Genomic DNA, 16,818 nt, shown 5'->3' with positions numbered 1-16,818 from the left:
TTGTAGTGGGTCACATTTTTACCAAAAGAGAGTCATATGCCCTTGATTTTCAGAGACAGTTTTTATTTCTATAACTTTATTAAAATGTTACATAAAATGTACATCTTAGGATGTGAGGATGATGTGGCTGTGACATCTGTCATCCCACTGATAGCTAGGGTTGATTTGACAATTGAGGCCAATGTCCCTTTCCTCCCATGAGATATGTGCATTCTTCCTGAAGCTGCATATTTGGTGGAAGAGGACGTTTCGCAATAGAGGTGGACCTGTCTCAAGGTCCCTTTGTAGGAGAACATGGGGTAGGCAAGCTTCCAGGATTCCAGACATATCCAAATGAAGTCTGCCTTTAAAGAAAGAGGGAGAAAAATGTACCTTAATGTTTATACTATTGTAAGGTAATATATTTATAAATCAGAAAAAAATGTTCCCTTTGGAAAAATGCTGCTTCATAATATATAGGTTAATATAAAGTTTAAAATGTAAAAATGTATTAATATAATTGATTAATATTGATAGGTTAACTTTTTTCTTTTACAGCTTTGAATCTTGGTTTGATATCACTAGTCTTTCTGAAACTGCTGAAGATATTATTGCTAAAGAGAGAGAACAGAATGTATTGCATATGCTGCATCAGGTTTTTTGATTTTCTTATTCTGCTTACTGTAGACTCACAGAATAAAAAAGACACCTTAGGAATTACGTATACAGCCTGCTGTAGATTTTGAAAAATGAGCTTCCTGCACCCCAATTTAACTTTCTCTTCTGTCCTTTCCCCTCCCCCAGAGGTCTCATGGTATGACAGCAGAGCTAAAGGGCTTTTTCAAACTTCTGTCGTTTCCACGTGTACTCATTTTATCCCTAATGGTTATATGCTGTTTGTCAGCCAAAAATAAAAATAAGTGATTTTTATGCAGTGTTTGCCAATAATAGTTGCATAATTTACTCAAAAACTGTGTGATCCATTCTGCCATTTCATACAGATTCTATCTATCCTATCTGTCTTTAAACAAATACAGTCTTTCAAAAGTCTCGTAGTTTCTTATGTGGGCCTGAATTTCTTGTCAGTTGTGCTTTGACAATTTTATTCAAAATCTTTCTGAAAAAGTTTTTTTGACTTTCAAGTTTTTTGACTTTGAAGTGAGACAGTACAGAAATCAAAACTAAGAATAATATCCCAAATCACGAATTTTTTTTTCTGATAATTGCATGTAGGTGTATTTGTTTCTGAACTGCTACCTACAGATACTTTTTTCTTAACCTACTGGTAATGGTCTCTCTGTCTCTAGCTAAATTAAGGTCTCCCTGTGCTTGGCTCTATACCTGTGAAGTACTTAAGTACAGAGCCCTGAAAATGAACTTTCTATATGTAAATTTTAAGATAAGGCTGTGAAGGATATATAAAGGTTTTCTTTTAAACACCTAAACAGTTTAATAATGGTGTAATTATTGCTTCTCTTTTGTTTTTAAAATGTGGAAATCTCTTGTCATCACAGCTGATGAAAGAATAATTTTAAGTCTGAAGTTTTAAAACTTACAGAAGGAAACTTTTCAAGTCTACTGGGTCAGTTGTTTTTGGTTTTTTACTAATTCAAACCTCACTTTTAAAAAAATATGGCCTATAACTTCAGGAAGTATAGATACCATCTTATTTTTGCTTTTTAAATATTCAAGTTATACTAGAGTTTTTGTAAAATTAATAAGTTGTGAACTGTAATAGATAAACACTGTGAGTTTATCATGTGGTGGTCTGGTCCAGAAAATTTCATGGAGTTATTTTATATCACTTTTTGAGATGCAATAGTTTCATATAGGAAGAAAGGATAAAATGGTATTTGGGAGAGTATTCCTTGAAAATACAGAAATGTTTGATATTTACATATATTTATTCATGTTTAAATTTTAGATTTTAACACCTTTCTTACTGAGAAGACTAAAATCTGATGTTGCCCTTGAAGTTCCTCCTAAACGAGAAGTAGTTGTTTATGCACCACTTTCAAAGAAACAAGAGATCTTTTACACAGCCATTGTGAACCGTACAATTGCAAACATGTTTGGATCCAGTGAGGTAGTGTGGACTTGAAATAACTTGTAAATGACAGTTGGCATAGAAAATGTTCATGGTTCTTAATATAAGGCTTATATTTCATGGTCTTAATATAAGGCTCATCGCATTTTCATGACTTTTTACAATAAGGCTCATTACCTGTTTTCATGACTTGTTGAGGATGAATTTCTAATTGGAGTATAAGGCATCAGGCCAGTAGCAAAAACTGTCTAAAGTTCAAGTGATGGTTTCTACAATAACTGCTTTATAGTCATCTGAAATACTGTGTGGGAATGAACTTGAAAATAAATTTGAACAAGCACACAGTATACTAAGGCTTGCCAACTAGACCAGTCGCCTCAAATATATAATCCCTTTACAGGAGATTGTTGGTAGCCAAAAACTGAAATAAAATCCTCTATCTGGAAGAAAGATATCTTTTAGTCACCTGTCATATTATAAGAAATTGAATTGGAATGTGATTATCTTACAACTGGAGATCAGGAGACCCTTAAATTTTAAGATGTCCAGATTTTTGACTGCCATGGACCGACTTGTTTCTTTTTAAAGCACTTAGGGTTATGCATCTTTGTTTTGTACAGTCATTAGGCCACTTTTATTTTAATTAAAGGAATCTCTGGCTTTTTAGCTGTTAGAAAATTAAACTAGTTGTCTATTGGGAGGAATTTCATTGCTGTATTATACCAATCCAAAGAAATACCCTCTGTAATGATACACAGGGTTTTATTTCAGCCCAAACCTATTAAATTCCTTTATATAAATTCAGAAGTTTTATCAATCACTTTTTTCCATTGTGATATGAACGCATTAACTCTGAAACTAGATATGGGCATCAGTGTTAAAATAATGAAATCTTATAGGAAAACATTTACATTTGGCTATAGTTTATGGATCTTTGCTTTTGCACGTTTGAAAATTATGAAACTCGATGAAAGACAGACTTTTTTTAATATCTTAAAATACTTCGTGCATAAAAATATTATGCCCTACTTTGTGTATATGTATATAGAGAATTTAAGGGTATGCTTTTTAAACATATTTCTTTAATTTGTTCTATTACAGAAAGAAACAGTTGAGCTGAGTCCCACTGGACGACCAAAACGCCGAACTAGAAAGTCAGTAGATTACAGCAAAATAGATGATTTCCCTAATGAATTAGAAAAACTGATCAGCCAGATACAGCCAGAGGTAGACCGAGAAAGGTGTGAGTTTAAAAACAGATTTTTAAAAAGTATTCTTTAAACTGTATTGTTTTTTTAAAATTTCTTGTATTCATGGATTATACATTTTGGGCAGAACTATTGTGGAAACAGGTGTCCCTATAGAATCTGAAGTTAATCTGAAGTTGCAGAATATAATGATGCTACTTCGAAAATGCTGTAACCATCCATATTTGATTGAGTACCCTATAGATCCAGTTACACAAGAGTTTAAGGTAAATACTATTTAATAATATACTATTTTGATTTCTGTGACTTTTTTATGTCATGTAAAAGTGTCATTTTGTTATTATTTGCAGTAAATACTTTGCTGTTTGTCATGAAGATTGTAATCCTCTTAGTAAGTAGAGATGATAGTCTTCTCCCCCCAGATAAAGGTTGTTTTCTATATGTAAGCTAACATTTTGTTTATATGTTTTATATAAATAGCTAAGAATACTCCTAAATTTAGAGTGACATTAGAAATACAAGTTTTTTTAGTAATCAGTTGGCTTCTACTCCATGTTTTACTTATTGTCTATTTTAGAGGTTGTTGTCACCTTTTCAGTATTCCTTTAGTTAGCATTCAGCTTGTCAAAGTCAGTCTGATGGCTCATTGCTTAAATTTCAACAAATAGCCACAGAAGAGAACAAAAAGTTGATGCTGAGTTGCAGACTCCCAGATTAAATGAATGAAATTGGTCTCTTGGGTGGTTGATGGGAAGACAACATATATTAAGTGACATCCGTTCTCAGTAACTCTAAATAACCGTATTTTAGAGTAGGTTCCTCATCCTTAGCATATTGATATTTGGGGCCAGATAATTCTTTGTTAAGGAGATACTGTTTTGTGGGCTATAGGCCAGTTGTCCAGCATCCGTAGCCTTTAGCCACCAGATGGCACAGTAATTCCCCTTTCCCAGCTGTGTCAACCTAAAGTATATTTCACGCACTGCCCAGTATACCCTGAGGGTGGAGGGCAAATTTGCCCCAATTAAGAACGACTGCTTTAAAGCTTTTCATTGAACAAGGAAGAAGGTAATCTCTGGAGGGTATTAATATTTCATCAGAAGATTAATTTAATCTTTGATACTTAGGTTACTTACAAGCTCTTACACTTTCTTTCATTTCTACTAAGAATTTTGGCAGTAATTTTCATGCACACTTGGTTGAAAGTGTACTCAGTTATAAAGAATAAACCTCAACATTAAGTTGAAGTTAATGTTTTATTATACAGAGTTTGGGGGTGAGGGGTGGGGAGGATAGATTAAGTATACACTTAAACTATAGTTTGTATTTTGTGAGATCATTGATTTTAAATTCTAGAGTATATCTTTCCTTGAGAACTATCTCCTGATAAAAAAGGTCAAATAACAAAGTTTAAAAGGTAATTATTTGTCATTGAAAACTTAAACCTGTAAACACGGTTTTTATTTTGACAAAAACAGATTATTACTTGTTGTGACTATTTTTTCTGTTTTTTTTTTCCTTTCTTTGCTCAAGATTGATGAAGAGCTGGTAACAAATTCTGGCAAATTCTTAATTTTGGATCGAATGCTGCCAGAACTAAAAACCAGAGGTCACAAGGTGTGGTACTTTTGATTGGGTTTTTGGCTATATAATTATTTTTGTTAGTAAGTATAGATACTAAGGTATATTTAAATTTTAGGTGCTGCTTTTTTCACAAATGACAAGAATGTTGGACATTTTGATGGATTACTGTCACTTTAGAAATTTCAACTTTAGCAGGCTTGATGGATCCATGTCATATTCAGAGAGAGAAAAAAATGTAAGACTGCTTATGTCATACATACTTAATTCTTTGTAACTCCTTTCTTGATTGCTGAAGTAATGTTCAATAGACCTAGGGACTTCCTGGTGGTCCAGTGGTTAAGACTGTGCTTCCACTGCAGAGAGCACAAGGTTGGGTCTCTGGCTAAGCAAATGGGATCCCACATGCCCTGTGGCACAACCAAAAAATAAAAATAAAAAGACTTACATCCTAGGGCCTCTGGCTTATTGCCACAACCTGGGCGATAGGCATGATTATTTTGTTTCATGGGAGATGAATCTGATAGTTTTATCTCTTTTCCACCAAATTGGCCTTTTCAGCTTCATGGCTTCTGCTGCTGTGCTGCTGCTAAGTCGCTTCAGGGGCTGTCAGTATTTATTTATCCCACATCAGAAGTCCTGTAGATGCTTGAGAACTATACTCAGCTTGAAGAATGCTGGCTTATATCCCATGGCACACCACTGCCTTCCCCCTCCTTTGCTGATAAACAGATGGTGATAAGATAGTTACTTACTAGTCAGTTTTTTATCCACATTCCAGGAAGGAGCAGTTTCTTTCTTAATTCCTTATGTTTACATCCCTTTTGCTTTTAGATACACAGCTTCAACACAGATCCAGATGTGTTTATCTTTTTAGTGAGTACCCGAGCTGGTGGCCTGGGCATTAATTTGACTGCAGCAGATACTGTTATCATTTATGATAGTGATTGGGTAAGTTGGAAGTATAGCAATAGACAGATATTTCCATTCTAATCTTTCATTGTATATTTTGCAATTTCATTTACTTATTTTGAAAACATATCCACTACAAGATGAGAATCATTGCTTTGTCAAGTGTTCTGTCTGTAAAGACTTAAATGTATTTTATCACTGAAGTAATGCTTAGAAGCCTAAATTCAGTTAAAGTGAAGAAGTGAAGTCGCTCATTTGTGTCTGACTCTTTGTGACGTCACGGACTGTAGCCTACCGGACTCCTCCGTCCATGGGATTTTCCAGGCAAGAATACTGGAGTGGGTTGCCATTTCCTTCTCCAGGGGAACTTCCCGACCGAGGGATCGAACCCGGGTCTCCCGCATTGTAGGCAGGTGCTTTACCGTCTGAGCCACAAGGGGAGCCCAAATTGAGTTAAGGCACTGTTTAAAAGATTCTGGCTGGGTCATCCTTGTTGACTCTGCCCACATAGTATGAGTTTAACTAATTTTAACCTTAAACTGTTAAATGTTTTTCTTTTTAACTTTTAAGAACCCCCAGTCTGATCTTCAGGCCCAGGATAGATGTCATAGAATTGGTCAGACAAGGCCAGTTGTTGTATATCGTCTTGTTACAGCAAATACTATTGATCAGAAAATTGTGGAAAGAGCAGCTGCTAAAAGAAAACTGGAAAAATTGATCATCCACAAAAGTAAATAATATTTTGTAATACTTTTTTGCTTCAGTTGTCTATTGTGTGTTGTGAGTTTTGTTGTTGTTACTTTCTTTATAAGAGAAATCAGTGCAGGATTTAAATAGGCAGTGGGGAATTTGAAGCTGTATGTACTTTTAAAGTATCTTATCTTAAAGTCTGAAGTCTGTCATGGCACTTTGACATGATGTTACTGATTATTCTCTTTAAAAGAAGTTTTATTGAAGTATAGTTGATTTCTAATATTATGTTTCAGGTATACAGCATAGTAATTATCAATTTTTATATATTTTACTCCATTTAAAGTTATTGAAAAATAATGACTTGACTGCCCCTTCCCTTCTCCCCACTAACCACTGGTTCTCTATATCTGTGCATCTGTTTTCTTGTTTGATTTTTTGGATTCCACATATAAGTTTTAGCATACAGCATTTGTCTTTCTGTCCTTTTTCACTAATCATAATACCCTCTAGGTTCATCCATGTTTCGAATGGCAGAATTTCTTTTTTTTTATGATAACTAATATTCCATTTTGTACTCTTCCTTATCCATTCATCAGTTGAACACTTGGGTTGCTTCCATACTTGGCTAGCTATCATAAATAATGCTTCTATGAACATTGGGATGCATGTATCTTTTCAAATTAGTATTTTTGTTTTCTTCAGATACATACCCAGGAATAGAATTGCTGGATCATATGGTATTGAGATGGCCAAAGAGTTCATTCTGGTTTTTCTGTAACTATCTCACAGGGTGGGATGGATTAAGAGATTGGAACTGACATATATACACTATTATATATCTAGGTAACTAATGAGAAATGACTATCTAACTCAGGGAACTCTACTTAGTGCTATGTGGTGCCCTAAATGGGAAGGGAATCCAAAAAAGAGGGGATCTATGTATATATACAGCTGATTGACCTTGCTCTACAGCAAAAACTTAACACAACATTGTAAAGCAACTATAATAATTAATAATTGATAACTAAGTCACTCAGTCGTGTCCGACTCTTTGCGACCCTGTGGACTGGAGCCTACCAGGCTTCTCCGTCCATGTGATTCTCCAGGCAAGAATACTGGGTGGGTTACCATTTCCTTCTCCACGGGATCTTACCGACCCAGGGATTGAACCTGGGTCTCCCGCATTGGAGGCAGATGCTTTAACCTCTGAGCCTATACTCCAGTTTAAAAAAAGAAGGTTAAAGGTATATTAAAGTCGTGCTACAATAAAATTACTTACTTTGCTGAGCCCCCACTATTTAAAAAATATTTGATTCCAGTATGCCTACCCTTTTCATAGTTTCAATAATAGAATATTAAAAACAGCAATTTTTTATCTAGAAAAGATTTTGAGAAATAGGGAAAGTGATGTGGGTGAGGCATTGGCATTTTATGTTCTATTCCCTGAGAGTCCTTGGAGTCCTGCTTTTGTTTATTTAATATAAAATTCTGTTTGGACAAATGACTTGCTGGCTGCCTTACAAAAAATTGAAAATCATCTTATGTACATTTTGAAGCATAGAGAAATCATAATAATGTTGAAAATCACTAACAATTTATGCTGCTTTTCTACTCACAAAAACTTTCTCCAGTGTATTTGATTTTGAGAGAAATAATGGATTAGGTTTTAGACATCTTTAATTTGACTTGATGGAGCATTCAGATTGTAGTTAGAATTTCTGTTGAAGGAAAAAGGTGCTTGGTCCAAGTAAGATTTTGTGCAGATTAAAGTTTTTTCACCTATGCTGCTTTTAGAGATTTGAATGATGAGATAAATTTTATTTTGTTTATTGTATTTGGTTTAAATTGTGTGTGCTGTGTGCTTAGTTACCTAGTTGTGTCCGATTTTTTGTGACCCCATGGACTATACGGGCTAGGTTCCTCTGTTCATGGGGATTCTCCAGTCAAGAATACTGGATGGGTTCCCATGCCCCACTCCAGGGGACCTTCCCAACCGAGGGATCGAACACAGGTCTCCCTCATTACAGGTGAATTCTTTACCAACTGAGCCGCCAGGGAAGCTCAAGAATACTGGAGTGGGTAGTCTATCCCTTCTCTAGGGGAACTTCCCAACCCAGGAATCAAACCGGGGTCTCCTGCATTGCAGGCGGATTCTTTACCAGCTGAGCTACCAGGGGATTTTAAATTAGGTACAGTCGATAGTTTTATTTTCCCAAGTTTTATTTTTAGTAATTTTAGAGATTAATTTTTGAGAACAAGTTGAAAATAATTTTTTAAATGCTGGCAATATTTTATTGAGGTGTAATACATACATAGTAAAATTCCAAGCTAAGTGTATGGCTTGATGTCTCTAACAAGTTATACTCAAATAATTGTCATCCATATCAAGGTAACATTTCTGTTTTCCAAGAAAGTTTCCCTTTCCAGTATTTCCCAGACTCTTGCTCCTTACTAGAAGGCAGTCACTATTCCAGTTTTTGTCACATGGGTTAGTTTTTCCTTTAAATTCACACATGGATTCATTTGTACATACATATTCTTCTTTTGCCTAAGCTCCTTATATATGACATATTTTGAGATTCATCTCTGTTGTTAAGTCAGAAGTTTGTGATTTTTTTAAATTGTAAAGTAATTCATCCATTCTTTTGTTGATTGATGTTTGGTTTACAGATTTTAGTTCTTACGAATAAGGTCCTCTTGTTACAAGTATTAATGAACATGTGTGTTTATTTGTGCTTTGTCTTAGGGTGGGTATAGGTTTACCTATAGAAAACTACCAGACTTTTCCCAAGTGGACCTACCACTTTACTCCCACCTGCAAAGAATGAGAAGTGCAGTTGCTTTTCTTTTTTTACCAACACTGGGTTTGTCTGTCCTTTTTATTTAATGTAGGGTATTCTGATGGTTTGTAATGTATTATATTTTGGTTTTAAAAGCAATTTTGAGTGTTTTTAATTTTTTGTAAATTTTTTTCAGATCATTTCAAAGGTGGTCAGTCTGGATTAAATCAATCTAAGAACTTTTTAGACCCCAAGGAATTAATGGAATTATTAAAATCAAGAGATTATGAAAGGTGAGGTTGTTTTTACTTTAGAAAAATGTAATTCATAGTTTTGATTTATCCTATAGGCCTGAATATTTTGTTTTCTTATAGGGAAGTAAAAGGATCAAGAGAGAAAGTCATTAGTGATAAAGATCTGGAGTTGCTGTTAGATCGAAGTGATCTTCTTGGTAAGTATCTCTTATGGTTTTACTTACTATTTTTATGGAAACTTTGAAACATATACATAAGTAGAGAGAAGTATAGTATACCCCTGTGTATAACTCATTCTGCCCTAATAGTTTACAACATTTGGCCAATTTTGTTTCATTGCCATTTTCTTCGATCAGAATGTTAAATTCATGCCATAGCCACTTTTAGGCGTCTTTTATTGAGAAGAACATGTTTTTAAATGTCATCACTATGTCATTCTTACATTTGAGAGAGTTGGCCCTAAAACTTTAATAGCAGCTAATACCAGTTCATATCCAAATTTCTCCACTTGTCCCAATCTTTTTACAGTTTGAATCATGATCCAAATTCCATTGTTCTTACTATCTTTTTTCTTCTCTATCACTTTCCTCCTCACTTTTGTTATTCCATGCTGTCGATTTGATGGAGAAACTGGGTTATTTGTCCAGTGAAACGACATTCTGCAATTCTGCATTCCAGAATTGGCCAACTTCTCCCTCTCATTGTTCTTTGACTTGTTCCTCAATCTACTTATTTTCTGTGAAGTGGTAAATAGCTGTGAAAATAGCTCTACTGGCTTAATAAGATCCAAGTTCCGTATTTTAGGAATACCAGTGCTTTATTCTCATTTTAAATCATATAAAGAGATGCATCAGGTCTGGGTTTCTTATTTTTAGTTAGCTAAGATTAATCAGCTGATTCAGGCTGATCTTCATGTAGTATTCTGTTCTTCTATTTAGCCTGATTTTTTTTTAGCATTTATTTATGGTTTAGAACCATTTTTTTTTGAGCATTAAAATGCTGATTTTCTTATTCTGTCATTCCTTTATTAACTGGAATTAGTCTATTATAACTTTCCCATATAAATTATCTGGTTACCCTGAGATACAATCTATATAAGCAAGATAGGGCTTCCCTGGTAAGTCAGTTGGTAAAGAATCTGCCTGTAGTGCAGGAGACCCGGGTTTTATCCCTGGGTCAGGAAGATCCCCTGGAGAAGGAAATGGCCACCCACTCTAGTAATCTTGCCTGGAAAATCCTATGGGGGAGCCTGGCGGGCTGCAGTCCATGGGGCTGCAAGATAAATTGCTTCTTTTATGTATAAATTGTAAGAATAATGAGTCGATGCCTACAAATGGTGATCATAAGTTATTTTGAATACAAATAAATATTAAACTCATCCTTTCCTACTCATTCTGTAACATGAGTATCTATGTTCTTGATTATTTATGTATATTATATCTCCACAGTGGAAATAAATAATGGTATCTTTTCCTAATTGTGTTCAGCAGTGTTACATTAGTAGCTTGCTATTGGTGATCAGGCATAGAAACAGGAAAAAGATAAACTACAGCCCTTTTTGGGGAATAGGGAGTCTGTTGTTAAACACCAGCACACCACAGGGTATAGCATCATGATATTTTCAAGTTGAGAGAATTCTTTATATATTCTGGACACAAATCCTTTATCAGATACATGTTTTGCAAATATTTTCTCCCAGTCTGTAGTTTATCTGTATACCTCTTTTGTGTCTCTTAAAGAGCAGAAGGAAAAATTTTGATGAAGTTACATTTATCTTTTTGTTGTTATTACTCACAATTTTGATGTTGTATCTAATCTTTGCCTAGTAAAGTTGTGATTTTTTTTTTTCCTTCTTTTTAACTAAAAAAATTTTTTTGGCCACACCGCATGGCATGTGGGATCTAATTTCCTGACTGGGGACTGACCCACCCTCCTTGCACTGGTAGCGTGGAGTCTTAACCACTGGATCACTAAGGAAGTCTGATGTTTTAAGAGTTTTATAGTCTCATATTTGAGTTAATTTTTGTGTAGGGTATAAGGCAAGGGTCTTAATTCATTTTTTTTGCACATTGTCCAATTGTCTCAGCCCAATTTATTGAAGATTATTATTTCCCTTTTGAATTGCCATGGCACCTTTGTTGGAAATTTGTTGATCATAAATGTGAACGGTTTTTTTCTATACTCTCAGTTCTCTCCTATTCCTGTTAATCTGTTTGTTAATCCTGTGCCAGTACCACGCTGTCTTGATTATTGTTTTATGGTGAGTTTTGAAATTGGGAAGAGTGAATCTTCCAGTTTTGTTCTTTATTTTCAAGTTGGTTTTAGCTGTTCTGAGTTCTTTGCATGTTTATGTGAATTTTAATTTTCATATAGTACAGGAAAAAATGAGATAAAGATAAACCATTATGGCCAAAGCTTAAATATATTATCAAATAAACAGCAACAGCATAGAAGGCATACAAGGATAGGGTAACATCTGAAAATATTAATTGACATTAACTGAATAAAAAAGAACTAGATTCTGAAAAGCCACTTGACATGCCATCATAATCAACCTCATAATTCTTAAATATGACAAAGAAAATGTTCTTAATCTGAAAAAATGCATTCATTTAGTAAATTACTATAAAAATCAAGAACAGTTGAGTGTTACCAGCTGTCACTCCTACTGTACATTATAAAACATAATGCAAGGTACAAGAAAGTCTTAACTAATGCTGTAAGATAATAAAAATAGGAATAATTAGTTTCATTATACTACTGTTGCAGGTGGTATAATTATCTCCATAGAAAATCTGAGGGAATCTAAAAGTTAGAATTCAAAAAGTTTGCTATAAATTAATAGTATGTGTATTAGCAGTAATTATTTAGAAAATTAGATATTTACAACAGCTACTAAACTAACATACCTAGAATTGAATATAATAATTTCTTTAAGACCTTTATAGAGAATCTATGAAACATCCAAGGACAAGAAGAGGACTGAATACATAACAGATTTAACTGTTTTTATGGGTACGATTAACTTGTATTCCTTACATTAATCTTCTAGTTAAAATCCATAATACTATGGCTTTTTAAAGAGCTTTGACAGGCTGTTCTTAAAATTAATATGGAATGGTAAAGGACCAAGAGCCAAGACAATTTTGAAGAACAACAGAATACATCAGGTACTAAGATTCAATTTAAAAATCATCATAATTAAGGCTGTTGAATTAGCACACAAGGTAAATTTACTGCTGATGTGGCAAATCCAGAAAGTCATCCAAACTTCCATGGAAAAATCAATAAATGATAAATGTTATTTCAAACCAGAGAGGGGAAATTCCTATTATTCCTTGCAGATACTGCAGGCTGCGTTCCAGAGCACGGAAATAAGCAAATCACACATTTTAAAAGGTTTTTTTCAGTCTTATAAAAGTTAAGTTTACACTGTAAAGTAGTCTGTGTGAAGTAAATGTGAAATAACATTGTCTAAAAAAAACAATATACATACTTTAAAAATACTTATTGCTAAAAAATGCTAACCATTATCTGAGCCTTCAGCAAGTATAATCTTTTTGGTGGAGGGTTTAAAATATTGTGAGAATTAACCAAAATTGAAGACAGACATGAAGCGAGCAAAATATGGTTCCGATGCTTGCTCAACATAGGGTTGCAACAAACCTTCAGTTTGTAAATGTAATCAGTAAAACATGGTTGCCAGTTTGTATCAACAATGGTAAATCTCATCATTCAAGAATAAATTCTAGATAAATTAAGTCATCAAAACTTTAAAAGCAAAATATTTAACTTAAAAAATAGGGAAATATCTGTAGGGTTTTAGGATAGGATACAGAACTCAAACTAAATGAACAGATTAATAGATTTTATTAAAGGCTTCTGTAAAAACAATACCATAAACAGGTAAATGACAGATCACAAATATCTGCAGTACATAGCAAACAGGAAATGATTATCATACATAAATAAATATCAACAAGAAAACTGAACAACTTAAGAGCAAACAATTACCAGGAATTAAAGAAACAACCATTGAACATAAAAAGATGCTTCAGTCTCCCTGGAAATCCGAGAATGCAGATTAAAACCAGAAGTAATTTCATTTCAATAGCTATCATGTTGACAAAAACATAAAAGATTTCAAATTAGCTATGGGAGTATAAAGATACATTTTCATGGTGTTTTGCGTTCCTGCTTTTAAACTAACCATAATTGGGCTTTAAAAAAATACATGTATATATATATATATATATCTGAGAATATAATTCACATTGGTGTTGTTTATTGCTAGGTATATCTTAAATTCAGCAGAAGTGATTTTGATTAGCAAACTGGTGTTTCCGTTTGTTCCCTGGAGGCCAGTTCTCGTTTTAATAAGAGATTTCTTTTTAAGTTCTCACACTTTTTTTTTTGAATACCTGTTTATTTATTTTTCTCTTAGATCAAATGAATGCCTCAGGACCGGTTAAAGAGAAGATGGGGATTTTCAAGATACTAGAAAATTCTGAAGATTCTAGTTCTGAATGTTTGTTTTAAATTGGAGCTACAAGAATGTCTTCAAAAAGTTCTTGTTCACATCTAGTGATCTGTATTGGTGTTAAAATCCACATTTTTCACTCTACTTTGATTATATCAGTTTATATAATATAACTGTACCATTGCATAATTTTTGAACCTTATCAAGAGCAAATACATATATTAAGAGTAAATTTAGATTTTCAGTTAATTTTTCAGGTTCGGTAGTACTCTTGGGTACAGGTTGATGTGTGCTTAACCACTGCCAGATTTATACAGTCTTCCTGTGGAAGTTTAATGTTTTTCCCCCACCCACCTTTTTAGCAGTACAGGTCATGGGTTTTTGGTACTTCAGTTATGGAGTAGACTTTGGATGGGGGAAAGACTGGGATGATACTGTGCATTGTTTAAATAAGAAACAGTTTGATTTTTAGGGTCTATTTCTATAAAATGGTTTGCCAAATAAATATTTGTTATAAGATGATCTCATCAGATTATTTTTTCAGATAAATAATGGCTCAGGTGAAATAACGCCAAAAGTCTTGACTGCTATTTCGATTTATCAGTCCTTTACACATATGTCATATATATAAAGATTTCATCTGGACACTGGGTCAATGCAGAGAAGGCTTTGGAAGAAATTACAGGTTCTTGACAAAAGAATTTGGTTCTAGAAATTGGAAGTGGCAGGGTACCACGCAAAACAGGAACAGAAAAAGAGAGAAAAGACCCTGAAAATTATAGCAGGGAGGGGTTAAAATAGGACTTAGGAATATAAGTAACACAGGATCCATAACAGAGGAGCATAGAGGCCAAGGTGGGAATCATTTAGGCCCTGTGTGTATACGAAGAAACTGATGAAGAGAAATGCAGAATGCTACCTGAAGCACACATTCCTGTGTAGGTTGTTACTCTCAGTGCCACGCCTATTCCAGTGTAGATCAGATTCTCTTCGCTTTAGGGCAATGGAAGCTAGGTAGGACCCAGAAGAAAGACTATTTCGAGAGACTATTCAGCCAAAGTAAAGAACTGACAACAGAGTGGATTTTCTTTTAAAGTGGAAATGTTTACCAGTCTCTGACGAACTATCATCATAACCTTGGTTGCTTACTCCATTCTCTTACATTCGTCTCAAATGATTATTTCATTTGAGTTTATCTCTGTCCTCGTATTTCTGATACTTCCTCCCTCTGGTCCTGCTCCCTTGTCTTCACAGAAAATAAAAACAATCAGAGAAGAACTAAAAGTTGCCAACGTTGCATCTGTAAACCTCCCAGCACTTGCGCACATGTATCCTTTCCTTTTATGGATGTAGTCTGTCCTAGCTAGAGCCAACAGAAACGCCCCATTTCTTGTTTTATAGCAAACTCCTTGAAAAGTCTATATTCAAAAAAAAAAAAGTCTATATTCACTGTTGACTTGTTTCACTTCCATTTTTTTTCCTGAATCCATTCCATTCAGATTTTTAAAGTCTCCAGTGACCTCTGAGTCATTTTGAGTCTGACCTCAAAGATCATTTACTTGATCTTTCAGAGGCATTTCATATAGATGTTTAATTTCCACTAACCAGTTTCTATAGTTCCCAAGTTTTTAGCAGACACATTTGTCTGGTTCTTCCTACTCTCTGGCTCTTTCTCAGTCTCCTTTGCTATTTATTTGACTCATTAGAATCTCCCAAGAGAGGCTGGAACTCCCTTGATGGCTTGTTGCTTTAAATACCAACTATATATTAAATGGGTTTCCTTGGTGGGCCTGCAATGTGGGAGACCTGGTTTCAATCCCTGGGTTGAGAATATCCCCTGGAGGAGGGCATGGCAACCCACTCCAGTATTCTTGCCTGGAGCATCACCGTATACAGGAGCCTGGTGGGCTACAGTCCATGAGGTCATAAGGAGTTGAACACGACTGAGTGACTAAGCACAGCACATGTGTTAAATACCAACTTTGTAGTGGTGACTCCGATTATATCTCCAGCCAGAATCTTCTGAACTCGCTTCCAACTGCCTACTTCACATTTTTACTTGGTTGCCTGATAAACTATCCCAATCTAAACTTCATGAACTTGTCATCCAGCCTCTTAAAAATATTACCATTCATGTTATTTTTCAGCTTCTGAAACCCTGTGTTATCTGTTGTGTTCTCTATTTTGAGATTTTAATGACTTTAATCATTTTACTGTTACTTTAGTTTCCAGATGTTAGTTTAGGAAGCAAGGGGAACAGATGTATTCATTCCATGATATTGAAACATGTTCCCTGCTTCATCTGTATGAAAAGGTATTCTCAAACCAGGATTTGTTTTCCAACACTTGGTCAAACTGCCATGAAAAATAGTTGATTAGCTTTATTATTCAGTGAGTCATTCTGTATTATGAGGCAGATCCTGAATGTATTGGGAGGTATAGTAAAAGTGTTACTTGGACATTTCCCGGCAAACATGTTTGATGGAATTTTTCAGTAATGTCTTAGCAATTTGATTTGTTTAGTCTTAGAACTTTGAAGTAATACATTATGAAAAGCCTGAAGTGCAATAATATTTACATTTAAAACATTAAATAAGCACTTCTAGCTTTAAATTCTGTACTCTATTTCAAAACTTGGTTTTGAGCTTTTTAACTTAATGCTGCTTAAGTTTTTATGATTCTATTTGCTGTATTCGTACATCTTCACAAATAGCCTACTATGTATTAATACTTTACCATCAGTTGTGGTTACAAAAATCAAACCCAAGGAATCCTATTTATGAGTAAAGTTGAAGATATCTTTTTGGTCTTTCTTTGGAATCACTGTTATCACTGGTTTATAACTGCTACATTTAGAGAAGAGATAACCTAAAATCCAGGGAAA

The 16,818-nt window shown here is 34.4% G+C and overlaps 1 protein-coding gene across 1 annotated transcript in view; it reads left to right on the top strand.

The window, feature by feature from the left end:
• HELLS (helicase, lymphoid-specific) overlaps window positions 1–14,456 on the top strand; it is a 36,518-nt gene extending 22,062 nt beyond the window's left edge. The window contains exons 12-22 of the mRNA XM_005698236.2: window positions 538–634; window positions 1,904–2,065; window positions 3,128–3,267; window positions 3,362–3,500; window positions 4,768–4,851; window positions 4,934–5,053; window positions 5,650–5,766; window positions 6,298–6,457; window positions 9,397–9,493; window positions 9,575–9,651; window positions 13,899–14,456. Coding sequence (XP_005698293.1) covers window positions 538–634; window positions 1,904–2,065; window positions 3,128–3,267; window positions 3,362–3,500; window positions 4,768–4,851; window positions 4,934–5,053; window positions 5,650–5,766; window positions 6,298–6,457; window positions 9,397–9,493; window positions 9,575–9,651; window positions 13,899–13,993 — 1,288 coding nt within the window. The 3' untranslated portion in view covers window positions 13,994–14,456. The remainder of the gene's footprint in view (window positions 1–537; window positions 635–1,903; window positions 2,066–3,127; window positions 3,268–3,361; window positions 3,501–4,767; window positions 4,852–4,933; window positions 5,054–5,649; window positions 5,767–6,297; window positions 6,458–9,396; window positions 9,494–9,574; window positions 9,652–13,898) is intronic.

The sequence above is a fragment of the Capra hircus genome, chromosome 26 (genome assembly GCF_001704415.2).
Source record: "Capra hircus breed San Clemente chromosome 26, ASM170441v1, whole genome shotgun sequence".
NCBI classification, from domain to species: domain Eukaryota; kingdom Metazoa; phylum Chordata; class Mammalia; order Artiodactyla; family Bovidae; genus Capra; species Capra hircus.
Note: the sequence above shows the minus strand (reverse complement) of the source record. Positions and strands in the feature narration are given on the sequence as shown.